This window comes from Oncorhynchus masou, chromosome 11, assembly GCF_036934945.1.
Source record: "Oncorhynchus masou masou isolate Uvic2021 chromosome 11, UVic_Omas_1.1, whole genome shotgun sequence".
Taxonomy (NCBI): domain Eukaryota; kingdom Metazoa; phylum Chordata; class Actinopteri; order Salmoniformes; family Salmonidae; genus Oncorhynchus; species Oncorhynchus masou.
Genome location: NC_088222.1, coordinates 20,582,845 through 20,598,728, shown reverse-complemented (window position 1 = coordinate 20,598,728; position 15,884 = coordinate 20,582,845). Strand labels below are relative to the sequence as shown.

General features: G+C 43.2%; 1 protein-coding gene across 3 annotated transcripts in view; it reads left to right on the top strand.

The window, feature by feature from the left end:
• The window catches only part of LOC135548287 (unconventional myosin-Vb-like), a 73,298-nt gene extending 57,651 nt beyond the window's left edge, over positions 1 to 15,647 (top strand). For 2 of the 3 annotated variants that reach the window (XM_064977733.1, XM_064977734.1), the window contains exons 28-40: positions 1,045 to 1,287; positions 3,311 to 3,406; positions 4,073 to 4,167; positions 8,203 to 8,401; positions 8,616 to 8,709; positions 9,095 to 9,244; positions 9,414 to 9,565; positions 9,732 to 9,821; positions 10,075 to 10,225; positions 10,552 to 10,840; positions 11,567 to 11,741; positions 12,440 to 12,520; positions 12,625 to 15,647. In XM_064977733.1, coding sequence (XP_064833805.1) covers positions 1,045 to 1,287; positions 3,311 to 3,406; positions 4,073 to 4,167; positions 8,203 to 8,401; positions 8,616 to 8,709; positions 9,095 to 9,244; positions 9,414 to 9,565; positions 9,732 to 9,821; positions 10,075 to 10,225; positions 10,552 to 10,840; positions 11,567 to 11,741; positions 12,440 to 12,520; positions 12,625 to 12,777 — 1,968 coding nt within the window. In that variant the 3' untranslated portion in view covers positions 12,778 to 15,647. The remainder of the gene's footprint in view (positions 1 to 1,044; positions 1,288 to 3,310; positions 3,407 to 4,072; positions 4,168 to 8,202; positions 8,402 to 8,615; positions 8,710 to 9,094; positions 9,245 to 9,413; positions 9,566 to 9,731; positions 9,822 to 10,074; positions 10,226 to 10,551; positions 10,841 to 11,566; positions 11,742 to 12,439; positions 12,521 to 12,624) is intronic. The other variant, XM_064977735.1, reaches the window with a different exon arrangement.
• The last annotated feature ends 237 nt before the right edge of the window (positions 15,648 to 15,884 follow it).

Below are 15,884 nucleotides of genomic sequence, written 5' to 3'. Positions count from 1 at the left end.
AATTATTTGTAAGATACATACTTTCAGTTTTTCCGAACTCCGCTCGTGCATAAGAGGGAGGCTTGCGCTACCAGTGCTGGCACATGTGCACATCAAATACACAACTGTAACGCTAATTAAGCTGTTTACATGTCTTAATCATTTTAAAGATTGCTCAGAAAACCAGTGTTTTAATCAGCGTATGCTTACTTCGATTATGACCGTATGCCGATTTAAGATGAGTAGAGTAAGGCGTTTTACTATTTCCATACTCGGCCTACTGCCATAATTAGTTTAATATCAAATGATTAGCGTGCATGTAAACATACTCAATGTGGCAGCAATCACATATTATTCTGCCCTACACTGAGTGTACAAAATATTAAGAACACCTTCCTAATATTGAGTTGTACCCCTCCCCCCTTTGTTCTCAGAACAGCCTCCATTTGTCAGGGCGTGGACTCTACAAGGTGTCGAAAGCATTCCACACGGATGCTGGCCCATGTTAACGCCAATGCTTCCCACAGTGGTCAAGGTGGCTGGATGTCCTTTGGGTGGTGGACTATTCTTGATAAACATGGGGAAACTGTTGAGCATGAAACTCAGCAGCGTTGCAGTTCTTGACACAAACAGGTGTGCATGGCACCTACTACCATACCCCGTTCAAAGAGACTTAAATATTTTGTCTTGCCCATTCACCCTCTGAATGGCACACATACATACACAAGCCATCGCTCAGTTGTCTCGAGGTTTTAAAAATCCTTCTTTAACCTGTCTCCTCCCCTTCATCTACACTGATTGAAGTGGATTTAACAAATGATATCAATAGGGGGATCATAGCTTTCACCTGGATTCACGTTGTCAGTCTGCCATGGAAAGAGCAGGTGTTCTTAAAGTTTTGAACACTCAGTGTATATTACTTTATTACTTTTATTGCTATCAATCACTGTCATTCTTTCCAACATTGAGCCTTGGTATTTAATCACTTTGATAACCAATGATTACATAAACTCAATTTTAGATTGCCAATAAATCTCTTTGTACTTTGGCTGTGTGTTTCCACAGAGGCAGGAGCTGGAGTCTGAGAACAAAAAGCTGAAGAACGACCTGAACGAACTGAGGAAGGCCATTGCTGACCGCGCCTCCCAGAACAGCTCCTCCAATGAGCTGCAGGACGGCTACAACCTGCTGCTTGGCCAGCTCAAAGCAGCCAATGAGGAACTGGAAGTGCGCAAGGAGGAGGTCCTCATCCTCAGGACTCAAATTGTCAGTGCAGCCCATCAGAAAGAGGAGACAACCAATCAGATCGTAAGTTGACAAACTGGGAGTTAAATTTGAAATGGCTTTGGTTGCCTGTACTTGGGAAATGCAGCATTGATTGTCCACTTTATATGTCCCTGTTTGCTTATCGAAATGTTATCTACAGGCACATTAATATACTTTAATATACACATGAATATACACAGATTATATACTTTTCTTGTTTGTGACTCTGGGTTGATGGGCAAAATGACTATAATGTGCGGAAACTTTATTGGGTCAAATCAGCCAGATTAAAAGCACCAAGCTTTAAGCACCAGCTGTCAGAGCAGCTCACAGATAACTGCACCTGTATTCTATTCCCATCTATAATTTAGCCCAAACAACTACCTCTTCCCCTACTATTTATTTATTTTGCTCCTTTGCACCTTTTATTTCTACTTTGCACAATCTTCCACTGCAAATCTACCATTCCAGTGTTTTACTTGCTATATTGTATTTACTTCGCCACCATGGCCTTTTTTTGCCTTTACCTCCCTTATCTCACCTCATTTGCTCACATCGTATATAGACTCATCTTTCTACTGTATTATTGACTGTATGTTTGTTTTACTCCATGTGTAACTGTGTTGTTGTATGTGTCGAACTGCTCTGCTTTATCTTGGCCAGGTCCCAATTGTAAATGAGAACTTGTTCTCAACTTGCCTACCTGGTTAAATAAAGGTGAAATATAAAAAATAAAAACATGATAGACAGTCTTCAACTTCTTACACAAAACAAAAAAATGGAATAAGAAACATTTGATCAAATGTCACATTCTAGTTGGGTTCAGACAAAGGTACAGCCACACTACATTTAAAAATATATATATTTTAGTTATATAGCAGACACTCTTATACAGAGCTACTTACTGTAGTGAGTGCATACATTTTCATACTTTTATTTACTGCTCCCCTGTGGGAATCGAATCCACAACCCTGGCGTTACAAGCTCCATGCTCTACCAACTGAGCCCCACAGATCATTAGTATGTATAGACTAGTATGTAACTAGAGTCATTATGAGACTTATGACAGAGACTGGCCTCCAACAGAGATGGGACTAGGAGTGTAAAAGACTGGGAGTCAATGGCAGATCAGTCCTAACATGGTAATGTTCCTACAGTGTATTAACCTGAACTTATGTCCCGATGAAGAGCATTGCTAATGCGATCTCCCCATGCTGTTAAAGTACCCTGGGCAGCCAGACGTTTGGTTTGGGAGGGGAGTGCCTCACCGCCGACTCAAGGACAGGAGAGCAGAAAGGATGATGGTGTGGAAGGCAGCAGAACAAACAGTCTTTAATCACCGAGGCGTATCTCTCCAATTCTCACTCCTCCTCATGCCTCACAAAGACGTTTCCCTAACAGAGAGAGAGAGAGATGTGGCAGAAAGAGGAAGAGATCACTGTCAGTATCATGACTCTCTTTATGTGGCTGTCTAGTTAATATATCAGACTACTGAGCGGCTCTGTCCCAGTCCCACCTTCTAGGTTAGTCGAGGATATGCTTGGCGTGTCATACTCCTTAGAAGGATTTATAATTTAAAAAAATAAAAAATAATTTCACCATTATTTAACCAGGTAGGCCAGTTGAGAACAACTTCTCATTTACAACTGCGACCTGGCCAACATAAAGCAAAGCTTTGTGACAAACAACAACACAGAGTTACACATGGAATAAACAAACGTACAGTCAATACCACAATAGAGAAAATCAAAATATATATACAGTGTGTGCAAATGGTGTGAGGTAAGACAATAAATAGGCCATAGTGGCGAAGTAATTACAATTTAGCAAATTAACACTGGAGTGATAGATGTGCAGATGATGATGTGCAAGTAGAAATACTGGTGTGCAAAAGAGCAAAGAAGTAAAAAAAACAATATGGGGATGAGGTAGGTAGATTGGATGGGTTATTTACAGATGGGCTGTGTACAGCTGCAGCGATCGGTAAGCTGCTCAGATAGCTGATGTTTAAAGTTAGTCAGGGAGATATGTCTCCAACATCAGCGATTTTTACAATTCATTCCAGTCATTGGCAGCAGAGAACTGGAAGGAAAGGAGGCCAAAGGAGGTGTTGGCTTTGGGGATGACCCGTGAGAAATGCCTGCTGGAGCGTGTGCTACGGGTGGGTGTTGTTATCATGACCAGTGAGCTGAGATCAAGCGGAGCTTTACCTAGCAAAGACTTATAGATGTCCTGGAGCCAGTGGGTCTGGTGACGAATATGTAGCGAGGGCCAGCCGACGAGAGCATACAGGTCGCAGTGGTGGGTGGTATATGGGGCTTTGGTGACAAAACGGATGGCACTGTGATAGACTGCATCCAATTTGCTGAGTAGAGTGTTGGAGGCTATTTGTGATTATGATTGACATGTCTTGCCCTCAGAGATGATGGCCTTTCTCACCATCAGAGATGATGGCCTGTCTCTCTGATTATTCCTTCCCCAACTGATTGGTTCAGATGCAGACTTAGACAGGCGCTGGCCTGTAGTATGAAAGGTGTTGAGGACAGTTTTACTACAATAAATGGGAAAGGAAAGGGGGATACCTAGTCAGTTGTACAACTGAAATGTGTCTTCCACATTTAACCGAACCCCTCATACTGTATGACTGATGGTTTATGAGTGAGTATTAAACACTGATTGGGTTTGATCTAAAGAGGGAAATAGATTAATCGATAAATGTCTGCATTATTCATTACCTTATAAAGCAGTTGTATCCACCAACTCTCTCCCAATGTCTTTACTACGGGTCTGATGGTATCGTAAATTTATCTCCCTCTCCTCTCCATAGGAAACCAATAACGTGCCTGAATGGACCAACAGCAAGAAGCCCATAGACAAGGAGGAGGCTGTGAGGGCCTACCATGGACTATGTGAGTCTAAGAAGTAAGTTTGTCTTTCTGTACCTAATATTGTGAGTGCAGTAATGGAAAACAAACAGGCCTGTGATGAATATGGATGTTTATTTTCTTTCTCTCATACCCACTGGTGCACAGAATGGGCAGCAATGTTTTTCAATGTAAATATCACAAGATAAATAAATAAATACAGTATGGGGATGAGGTAGTTGGTTGGGCTATTTCCAGATGGGCTATGTACTGGTGCAGGGATCTGTGAGCTGCTCTGACAGCTGGTGCTTAAAGCTAGTGAGGGAGATATGAGTCTCCAGCTTCAGTGATTTTTCCAGTTTGTTCCAGTCATTGGCAGCAGAGAACTGGAAGGAAAGGCACCTAAAGTAGGAATTGGCTTTGGGGGTGACTAGTGAGATATACCTGCTGGAGTGTGTGCTATTGGTGGGTGCTGCTATGGTGACCAGTGAGCTGAGACTTGTAGATGACCTAGAGCCAGTGGGTTTGGCGATGAGTATGAAGCGAGGGCCAGCCAACGAGAGCGTACAGGTCGCAATGGTGGGTAGTATTCCGGGCTTTGGTGACAAAACGGATGGCACTGTGATAGACTGCATCCAATTTGTTGAGTAGAGTGTTGGAGGCTATTTTGTAAATGACATCGCCGAAGTCGAGGATTGGTAGGATGGTCAGAATTACGAGGGTATGTTTAGCAGCATGAGTGAAGGATGCTTTGTTGCGAATAAAGGAAGCCAATTCTAGAGTTAATTTTGGATTGGAGATGCTTAATGTGAGTCTGGAAGGAGAGTCTACAGAGAGTTTACAGTCTAGCCAGACACCTAGGTATTGTGGTTGCGGCTCTGTGCATACAGTGCCTTGAAAAGGTAGTCCTCCCCCTTGCCGTTTTTCCTATTTTGTTGCATTACAACCTGTAATTTAAATGGATTTTATTTGGATTTCATGTAATGTACATACACAAAATAGTCCAAATTGATTAAGTGAAATGAGAAAAAAAAACAGAAAAGTAGTATGTATTCACCCCCTTTGCTATGAAGTCCCTAGATAAGACTTCATAGCCAACCAATTACCTTCAGAAGTCACATAATTAGTTAGATTGCACACAGGTGGACTTTATTTAAGTGTCACATGATCAGTCACATGATCTCAGTATATATACACCTGTTCTGAAAGGTCCCAGTGTCTGCAACACTGCTAAGCAAGGGTCACCACCAAGCAAGCGGCACCATGAAGACCAAGGAGCTCTCCAAACAGGTCAGGGACAAAATTGTGGAGAAGTACAGATCAGGGTTTGGTTCTAAAAAAATATTAGAAACTTGGAACATTCCACGAAGAAACACTGAAATCCATTATTTTAAAAAATGGAAAGAATATGTCACCTCAACAAACCTACCAAGAGAGGGCCGCCCACCAAAACTCCCGGACCAGGCAAGGAGGGCATTTATCAGAGAGGCAACCAAGAGACCAAAGATACCCTGAGGTAGCTACAAAGCTCCACAGCGGAGATTGGAGTATCTGTCCATAGGACCACTTTAAGCCGTACACTCCACAGAGCTGGGCTTTACAGAAGATTGGCCAGAAAAAAACAAGCAAACACGTTTGGTGTTCACCAAAAGGCATGTGGGAGACTCCCTAAACATATGGAGGAAGGTACTCTGATCAGATGAGACTAAAATAGATTTTTTTGGCCATCGTGGAAAACGCTATGTCTGGCGCAAACCCAACACCTCCCATCACCCCGAGAACATCATCCCCACAGTGAAGCATGGTGGCGGCAGCATCATGCTGTGGGGATGTTTTCATCGGCAGGGACTGGGAAACTCGCCAGAATTAAAGGAATGCTAGATGGCTCTAAATACAGGGAAATTCTTGAGAGAAACCTGTTTCAGTCTTCCAGAGATTTGAGACTGGGATGGAGGTTCACCTTCCAGCAGGACAATGACCCTAAGCATACTGCTAAAGCAACACTCGAGTGGTTTAAGGGGAAACATTTAAATGTCTTGGAATGGCCTAGTCAAAGCCCAGACCTCAATCCAATTGAGAATCTGTGGTATGACTTAAAGATTGCTGTACACCAGCGGAACCCATCACACTTGAAGGAGCTGGAGCAGTTTGGCCTTGAAGAATGGGCAAAAATCCCAGTGGCTAGATGTGTTAAGCTTATTGAGACAAACCCCAAGAGATTTGCAGCTGTAATTGCTGCAAAAGGTGGCTCTACAAAGTATTGACTATGGGAGGGTGAATAGTTATGCACGCTCAAGTTTTCAATTTTTTGTCTTATTTCTTGTTTGTTTCACAAGAAAAAATATTTTGCATCGTCAGTGGTAGGCATGTTGTGCAAATCAAATGATTTAAAACATATTTTAATTCCAGGTTGTAAGGCAACAAAATAGGAAAAATGCCAAGGGGGGTGAATACGTTCGCAAGGCACTGTACATTAAAAATACAATCCGAGATAGACAGAAGACACACAGACAATATAAAGTGCAGTTCATGAGCGATTAATGATCATCTGTACTCTACAGTATATACACTATACACGATAGAACATTCTGTCAACTGCAATGTTAGTTGTAGGCCAGTCCGCTGGTCCTACTGGTGGTTTTAGACGTTCAGGAACCTTACTGCCCCTGGGACAAAGAATCGTTTGACTCTATTCCTCTAGTGATCTGTAACATTTTCCCGAGGGGAGTAACTCAAAACTCCTGAAAGGGATGTTTGGGGTGCGTCAGTACCTGACAGACAGACAGATAAACCAAACAGCTATTTCAGTGCAGCTTTTCCCAAATGAATATTTTAACTAGGCTAGACCCGAGAGACAGTTCTGAATTATCACATAGTCGGTTGGCATTTTCAGGTCATCTTTCTGATCAAAACTGTCCCCATCATTCTGATGTTCTGGTGAAATACTGATGGCGAACTGCACACTGCTTTTGATTCCACCCCATTGTGGTTGACACAGTGGTACTGTAGATGGCTCTCAGATTACCAGAGAGGGAAGACATTTTTGTTACTCATGATGAACCCCTCGAAGCAAACAGATTTATCTCGACCCAGACCAATCTTCCATTCCCTCGTCATCTATTCCTGTCCTTTTTATATTTATCTTTCATTCTGCGTCCTAGCCCGGCTGGAGGAATCTAGCCTAGACACCGGGGTTATTTAGCACCTCTGTTGTATCTGGAGAGCCGAACCTTTTAACCTAGAGGGAAGTGTTAGACATCATCGTTATGGCAACATGACCCAGCAGATAGATGGCAGTAATGAGAGGCAGGTGGCCATATAATGACACCCTCTCACCCTGCAGGAATGGTCTGGTTTTAAAAGGGTGAACATCCCTGTGAGTGTAGGTGCATATAGAAGCTTTTGCTTGGAGAGAGGTCCTTCACTGTGTTTTAGAGGAGATGATAATCTGTGTCCGTCTGTCTCTGTCTGTCTGTACCGTGTGTGTGTGTGTGTGTGTGTGAGGGCTTTTTGCTAAGTAAGTTATAAGATTTTAACTGCAAAATTTCTGGTTCCTCTTGAGGTTTCTGCTCTAACTCTCTGTGGTGCTAACTCCTCTTGCTCTGTTCTGTTTTCATCTGTCCATTTTTTTCACTTCCTCCTCCTCTTTCTTCCTTTCTTTGTCTCTCTCTGTCTCGGTCTGTCTCTCTCTCCTGCCTTGCCGGCGGCAGCAAAGCTCCAGACTGGGGTTATTTGAATGAAGATGGCGAGCTGGGCCTGGCATACCAGGGTCTAAAGCAAGTGGCCAGGTTGTCGTCTTCTGCTTTCCTGCTCCACTTACTGTCATCCTGCTTACTGCCTTCTCTACTTACTGCCTTCCTGCTTAATCTCCTACCCTCTTCCTATGTCTGTGGTAAAATAGAACATTTAATGGGACAAAAATAATCTCAAACTGTGGCGGTTATGATGTTAATGACATATGAAGTCTCCACACTATGGTACAGGAATTCTACAAGGTAGAGGTTTGAAGGTTTGGTCAGCTTTAGGCTTATTGTAACCACCCCCCCCTCTCCTTCTTCTTCTCCCTGTCTCCTCCTCAACCCCTCTCTCCCAGGCTGCTGGAGGCCCAGCTTCAGTCTCAGGCCAGGAAGCACGAGGATGAGCTGGCAGCGTTCAACACCCAGATTGAGCTGCTGAAGGACGACATAGAGAAGAAACAGGAGATGCTGAACCACACAATGTCTCTGTCCCCTGAGGCCCAGGTGGAGTACAGCGTCCAGCAGGAGATCACTCGCCTCACCAACGACAACCTGGTGAGAACACTGCAACCTCCTACCCCCTACACACTCATCCATATAATCGTATTATTCATTATGAGCCAGAAGGCTAAACTAATCCTATATCAGCACTCCTCCTTTGAGACTCTTTGTGAATACGGGCCCAAGGACACCTATTGGAATGGAACAGCCCAGAGCTCTGAAAGTTATAGTGTTGTGTCGACCTTCTTGAATGTTTCTGCTACTACAGGACTTAAAAGAGCTTGTGGAGAAACTGGAGAAGAACGAGAGGAAGCTGAAGAAGCAGCTGAGGATCTACATGAAGAAAGTTCCAGATATGGAAGGTGAGAGAGCTTGAAGTCCTAATGAATGCTGTCTGTATTGGTCTCACTAAGCTGTAATAAAGGCCTAATGAATGCTGTCTGTATTGGTATCACTAAGCTGTAATACAGGCCCAGTGAATACTGTCTGTATTGGTCTCACTAAGCTGTAATACAGGCCTAGTGAATATTGTCTGTATTGGTCTCACTAAGCTGTAATACAGGCCCAGTGAAAACTGTCTGTATTGGTCTCACTAAGCTGTAATAAAGGCCTAGTGAATACTCTCTGTATTGGTCTCACTGAGCTGTAATGAAGGCCTAGTGATGGACCTACAGTATGATGGTTAATATGTATTACTATGATGATTATGGCAATATAAGTGACCACTTTGTCTTCTGCCCTTTCCAGTGTCTTTGACTGCAGCATCATCCCAGCCCACCAAGGCCAAGCCACAGTTGACCCGTCAGGTGACTGTCCAGCGCAGAGAGAAGGACTTTGAGGGCATGCTGGAGTACTACAAGGAGGACGAGGCTCTGCTGGTCAAAACACTAATCACTGGTACGACATTGCAGCTCAAATCAGCTACGATATGACCGCATCACAAGTACAACACCTGTCCAGTCCAGAACGTAACATTATATTCTCAAATCCACACGATTACTACAATGATCACTTAAATTGTGGATGAACTTGTTTCAGTGTTATTATGTGCGTTTTGGTGTTCCAGACATGAAGCCCAATGCTGTATCAGCAACAGTGCCCTGCCTACCTGCCTACATCCTCTTCATGTGCATCCGCCATGCGGACTACATCAACGATGATCAGAAGGTCCACTCTCTGCTCACCTCCACCATCAACGCCATTAAGAAGGTCCTCAAGGTACAGATACTGAGTTCTACTCACACATATGGATTGAGATTTCATACATATTTTAATGTCTGTTTGCGATGGATCTTTGGAAGTCAGTTGCAAGAAAAGATTGGTCAGAAATAAAGTACAGTGATTCTGGTATTTAACACACTTTCATTTTGCAATTCCAATGCAGAAAAACAATAATGACTTTGAGATGACCTCCTTCTGGCTGGCCAACACGAGTCGTCTGCTGCACTGTCTCAAGCAGTACAGTGGAGATGAGGTGAGACTTACTTTGATGTCTCAGCGATCATTCTGCTCATTAAAAACTGTGGAGATGCTTAATGTTCAGTACTTGAGCTCATTGAAATAAGAGGTAGATTGCCAGACATCGGATTACTCCTTGATCTCTCTCCATACACAATGCATTTTAAAGATGTACAGACTTTGTAAATACAACATAAATACACTTGTTGTAAACTCTACACATTGTAACTCTCTACAACTGTCATCCCTGTCTTGTTGTGTGTTCCTAGGCGTTTATGACTCAGAACACAGCCAAACAGAATGAGCACTGCCTGAAGAACTTTGACCTGGCAGAGTACCGCCAGGTGCTGAGTGATCTCTCCATTCAGATCTACCAGCAGCTCATCAAGGTGGCAGAGCACATGATGCAGCCCATGATCGGTGAGGAGCTGGGGGAGCTAGGGGCCAAGAGCTGTATGGTCCAAAGATTAGGGACAATGGAATTGGAAAGGGACTAACTTTTTCTTCATTCTGGGTTGATTGTACCGCTGTTTTCACATTGATATATTTACTTACATGATATTTGGCTTTTATATTGTATGTTTATTCCCTTCTATTACTGATCTACGTTTACACAGTTCAGTACTTATAGTTCAATACTTAGGTTTCCTAAAATTAGATGAATAAACAATCAAACCTATAGAAATGTATAAATTATTTAATGAATCAGTTGCATGAACGACTATCTCCTTCCTTCCCCCGGACAGTGTCGGCCATGTTGGAGAGTGAGAGCATCCCCAGCCTGGCGGGAGTAAAGCCCATGGGTTACAGGAACCGCTCCTCCAGTATGGACGGGGAGGGCCCGGGGAGCTACACCCTGGAGGCCCTGATCAGACAGCTGGGCCAGTTCCACGGGGTGATGGGCGAGCACGGCCTGGACCCAGAGATAGCAGGCCAGGTGATCCGGCAGCTGTTCTACAGCATCAACGCTGTCACCCTCAACAACCTGCTGCTCAGGAAAGACGTCTGCTCCTGGAGCACTGGCATGCAGCTCAGGTATGTTTACATATATACAGAACCTTGCTGGGGATGTATATTACTAGGGCTTGTTTTTTTTAATAAGAGCTGACCAGGAAAAACTCCAGGTTCTTAAAGGGAAACTCTACCCAAAAACTATGTTTTTGTATTTGTTTCATTATTCCACTGTTGATATAGTCCCAACATGTTTTGCATGTCAGCAATCAAGTTATCAAGATATTGGACTTTCATGAAATAAAGTGTCACCGGCCACATCAACATGATGATGCAAAATGGGACTGTATGTCTTTAATTATTTGTTATTTTTATCTCTTACTTTTTTTTCAGGTATTTTCTTAAAACTGCTTTGTTGGTTAAGGGCTTGTAAGTAAGCATTTCACTGTAAGGCCTTGCTGAAGCCTCAGACTCGTGAGGAAGTCTAGGCTTAGGTTGGCAGGGATGTGCAGGGTCTCCAGGCTGAGGGCGGAAGGGATGTTGGGGAACCTGTTGTATTTGGCGCATGTGACAAATACAATTAGATTTGATTTGAACAGTGGACTAATGAAACAAAATATATACATATAATTTTTGGGTGGAGTTTCCCTTTAACGGTACATACTGTATTGCTGAGAGGACAAGAGCACACAGTACTGTTACAGCGAGGGAGAAGAACTGTAGCTCATTACAGTAGCATAATGTGTTTGATGAAGGCTATTCACTTAACAGGTGATTCTGTACTAAGTGTGTTTCACTGTGATTGGTCAGGTACAACATCAGTCAGATGGAGGAGTGGCTGAGGGGGAAGAACCTTCACCAGAGCGGGGCGGTGGTTAACATAGAGCCCGTTATCCAGGCCGCCCAACTGCTGCAGGTCAAGAAGAAGACGTCCCAGGATGCCGAGGCGATCTGCTCCCTGTGCACCTCTCTCACCATGCAGCAGGTACACTTAAACACCTATTACACAAACCTGTTACAAATCTGTTGCACATCACCAATCTTACTGCATCCAGCATACAGAGCTCCACTCTCATCATCACATCACCAATCCCACTGCATCGGGCACACAGAGCTCCACTCTCATCATCACATCACCAATCCTACTGCATCCGGCACACAGAGCTCCACTCTCATCATCACATCACCAATCCTACTGCATCCGGCACACAGAGCTCCACTCTCATCATCACATCACCAATTTTACTGCATCCAGCACACAAAGCTCCACTCTCATCATCACATCACCAATCCTACTGCATCCGGCACACAGAGCTCCACTCTCATCATCACATCACCAATCTTACTGCATCCAGCATAGAGAGCTCCACTCTCATCATCACATCACCAATCTTACTGCATCCAGCACACAGAGCTCCACTCTCATCATCACATCACCAATCTTACTGCATCCAGCACACAGAGCTCCACTCTCATCATCACATCACCAATTTTACTGCATCCAGCATAGAGAGCTCCACTCTCATCATCACATCACCAATCTTACTGCATCCAGCACACAAAGCTCCACTCTCATCATCACATCACCAATCTTACTGCATCCAGCACACAGAGCTGTACTAACAACTCTATGTCTCAAAGTTCACAGGAAGAGTATTAACCAGTGTCTTGTTTGTCGTACAGATCGTAAAAATTCTCAACCTCTACACCCCACTCAACGAGTTTGAGGAAAGAGTCACTGTGTCCTTCATCCGAAACATCCAGGTAACAATACTTAATCTATTTAATCAATTATTTTCTGTCAATTTTTATATATTTTCTTTTATATATATTTTTGAACCAAATGTTGTCTATCTTGTTGTCCTCAGCATCGTCTGCAGGATAGGAACGATGTCCCAATGCTCCTGGTGGACACCAAGCACACCTTCCCTGTCCTGTTCCCCTACACCCCTTCCGCCCTCAGCCTGGAGACCCTGCACATCCCTGCCAACCTAAGCCTAGACTTCCTCACTCGAGTCTGAGGCTTCAGCAAGGCCTACCACAGGCCTGGTTCTTAGCAAAGAAGAGCAGAGCCCAAAAGAGCTCCCTCTAACCTGGGTAACTTACTTCCAGCTGTTGATCTCAACAGCAGAGGGCGACAAAACTCCAGGACTCACTGGAAGACAAAGAACCTTCCAACTGACCAACAATGGAGTCTGTCAAGTCTCTGTCTGTGTAAATCCAGCAGAATGTGGTATTAAGTCATCCTTTTTACCTGTCCACAACTGCAGCCTCCCTTGGTGTCTTCTACAGCTGACTATTGAGATGCTGTGCTTCAATGATTAACCATCAGTTCTGTCCCATGCAGTCATTTATTTTATTCATTGTAAGATGTCTTTATGGTAAACCCACTGTAATGAATTCCTCTTACAGATGAAATGAATCTGTCTAAATGTGTGCACTCACACTTCCCATTGACAAAGCATTAATTTCCAGTCAGCCACTCTGCCTAGCATTCAAGGTGTCTTGTTCTACTGTGTAACTGTCTGTCTGCCTCATGATGAGTTAATTCTCTATGTCTCAGCCATACTCCTCTTTAGGAGCAGACAGGAGCAGCACTGCATTGCAGTGGCTCTGCTGCACACAGGCCTGTAGCTCTGCTTCTCTCTATCTTTCCTACGCCTTGAGGAATCCTCAGTATTCTGAGGCTCAAGTTTTATTTGGTATCTTAAAAATAGTTTCTTCTGTCTTTAGATAAGAGCACACAGTTTCCTGCATGATCCAGGAAGTCTGAAGCTCTCAACAGAGAGATGTGTTGCTGTTTTTACTCTGAATTCAATTTATCTGACTCTGCTATCTCATTGAAACGCTCGGTATCGTCTCAGAATAAGGAGAAACAAAGCCAAGCTTTATGTAAGTGAGGATTAAGTAAGTCCGATAGATGCATGTGTCGGTGAACTTGAGTAGAGAGGGCAGGAGAAAGTGCATTTTAAAATGGAACTAGAGAGGTGTAATAAACAAGACATTGAGTGTCCTGTGCGGAGTAAGATAACAGCAATTCCAGCAGGACAGTCTTAGCCTGGTTCCAGATCTGTTTGTGCTGTCTTGCCAACTCCTGCATGGCACGACGATGACTGGCAGGTGTTGGTAATACGGCACCAACAGATCTGTGGCCATGCCAGGACAGTCTGCTGCAGGACAGAGCGGTTCAATGGAAGTGAGAGACTGTTTATTAGTAAGTGAGACCAGAGAAAATGAGAAGTACCACCAGACAGGTAGAGAAAGAGCCACACAGCTATCAAAGACTACTGATGAGAGGACTAATGAAACTTGACAGTACATTTTGTACAGTAATCGAGAGCGACATTTGTCTGATTTCTCAAAGGATGTCTTCTTTGTTGCCGTTTCCTTGGACTGCCGTTACAGATGTGATGCAGAGAGTGTGTGGAAGGTCGAGGTAACTTCATTATGATACTCCGACACCCTCGGTCTTCACTTGAGATAAAGTGCCCTCAGCTCCATGAAACTGGAGTAAATAATAAAAGATCATGTCTGCAACTCCACTGTGTTTCTGCTTCGTTCTGCCAATCCTATTGGTTAGAAAACACTAATACTGGTGTTGCTCCTCTGTGGAGTTGTAAACGCCTTTTCAGATCCCAGAACCATTAGTGAGCAGTTCCCCTAGCCTCCATTCAGAGATATCAGAGCAGCTACTAACATTGCCAGTAATGTGTACAGGAATATCCCTGGTTCACCTCGTGTTTTGTTTGGAATATGTTAACTGGGTCCTGTTTCTTTTTGAATACACAATGGAGTTTTTTTAATGATAAATGGGGACAGAGTTGTTCTAACGCTACTACTCGCCCATTTTGAGTGTCATTCCTTTTCCTCTGTATGTTTCGCACAGTGTGTTTTTATAACTTAGTCCTCTGTGGATTGTGGGACATTATAGCAGAGAGTTTGACTCTCTTGTGGGACATTATAGCAGAGAGTTTGACTCTCTTGTGGGACATTATAGTAGAGTTCCAATAACACCCTCTCTGCTGCTCTCTGTCAGTTATAAAGAATTTGGTATTGCTTATGTTAAGACTGGAAGAGTGATGCCGTAACGTTGGTGGTATACCCAATACATTACTGGGAGCTTGGATATAGTGTGTGACTCTTTATTTTTATAGCCTACAGTTTACTCACCATTAGTCAGCACCTCCTACACAACATTTTTCTGAGTGTGAGCCAACACATGCTTTTTTATATGACTGGAAGTTCACCACTTTTCACTGCATTCCACACTATATGTCAACACTCACGATCATATACCCATTTTATCATGTTATACACAGAATAATATATTTATCATGGGCCACACCCCCAGAGGGGCCTTTAGTCTATGGGCCCTGTGTGCCATAAAAGTTTGATAAATGTATACATTGTTTGTGTTTTCTATGTCATAAGTTTCATTGCTGAAATTGAACAGGAGTAAATGAACTGGTGTGTGATTTAGAGTATGGATGCAAGCATTGATACATTGATATGTTGTCCTTAATTGTTGATGTGTTTTATTGAAGTGTGTTGCATGTATGCAGAATAGTACATGTTGCACAATATCAATTTGGTGACATGGTGAATTTCTGTACTTAAATTAATAGATGTTAGATGAAGCATTGAAAACTCCCAATGATCTGGTTTTGTGGATGAGTAAATGATAAGTACATTCATATGCCAGTGGTTTGATGGTCGGGGTGAGGTATAGTTTTTCTCTTATATCTCTATAATTAGGAAACTTATTTAGTCAGTGGGTGAAAATAATATACAATGTATTGACTCAGTTTGAACCAAATGTAACCTCACAATCTTTCTTAGAAAAAAATTGTATTACAAAAGACCAAATAAAAAATAGAAAATGTTGAATACATGTTGTGTTGTGAATTATGTACTGAAAATACTTTGGGGGTTTTGATAGAATACCAAAAACCAACTTCAGAATGGCATTATAAGCTGTGTGGAGTTCCCCTGGGGAAGTTGAACCACTCAGAAGCACAGCTCACTGTCCTAAAGACCTGCCAGTAGACTCTAACAGCACTGTCTAGGCACGGCAGCATGGTGCTGCATCGGTGTTGTGTGAGATCTCACTATACTCTTAGCTAATAGC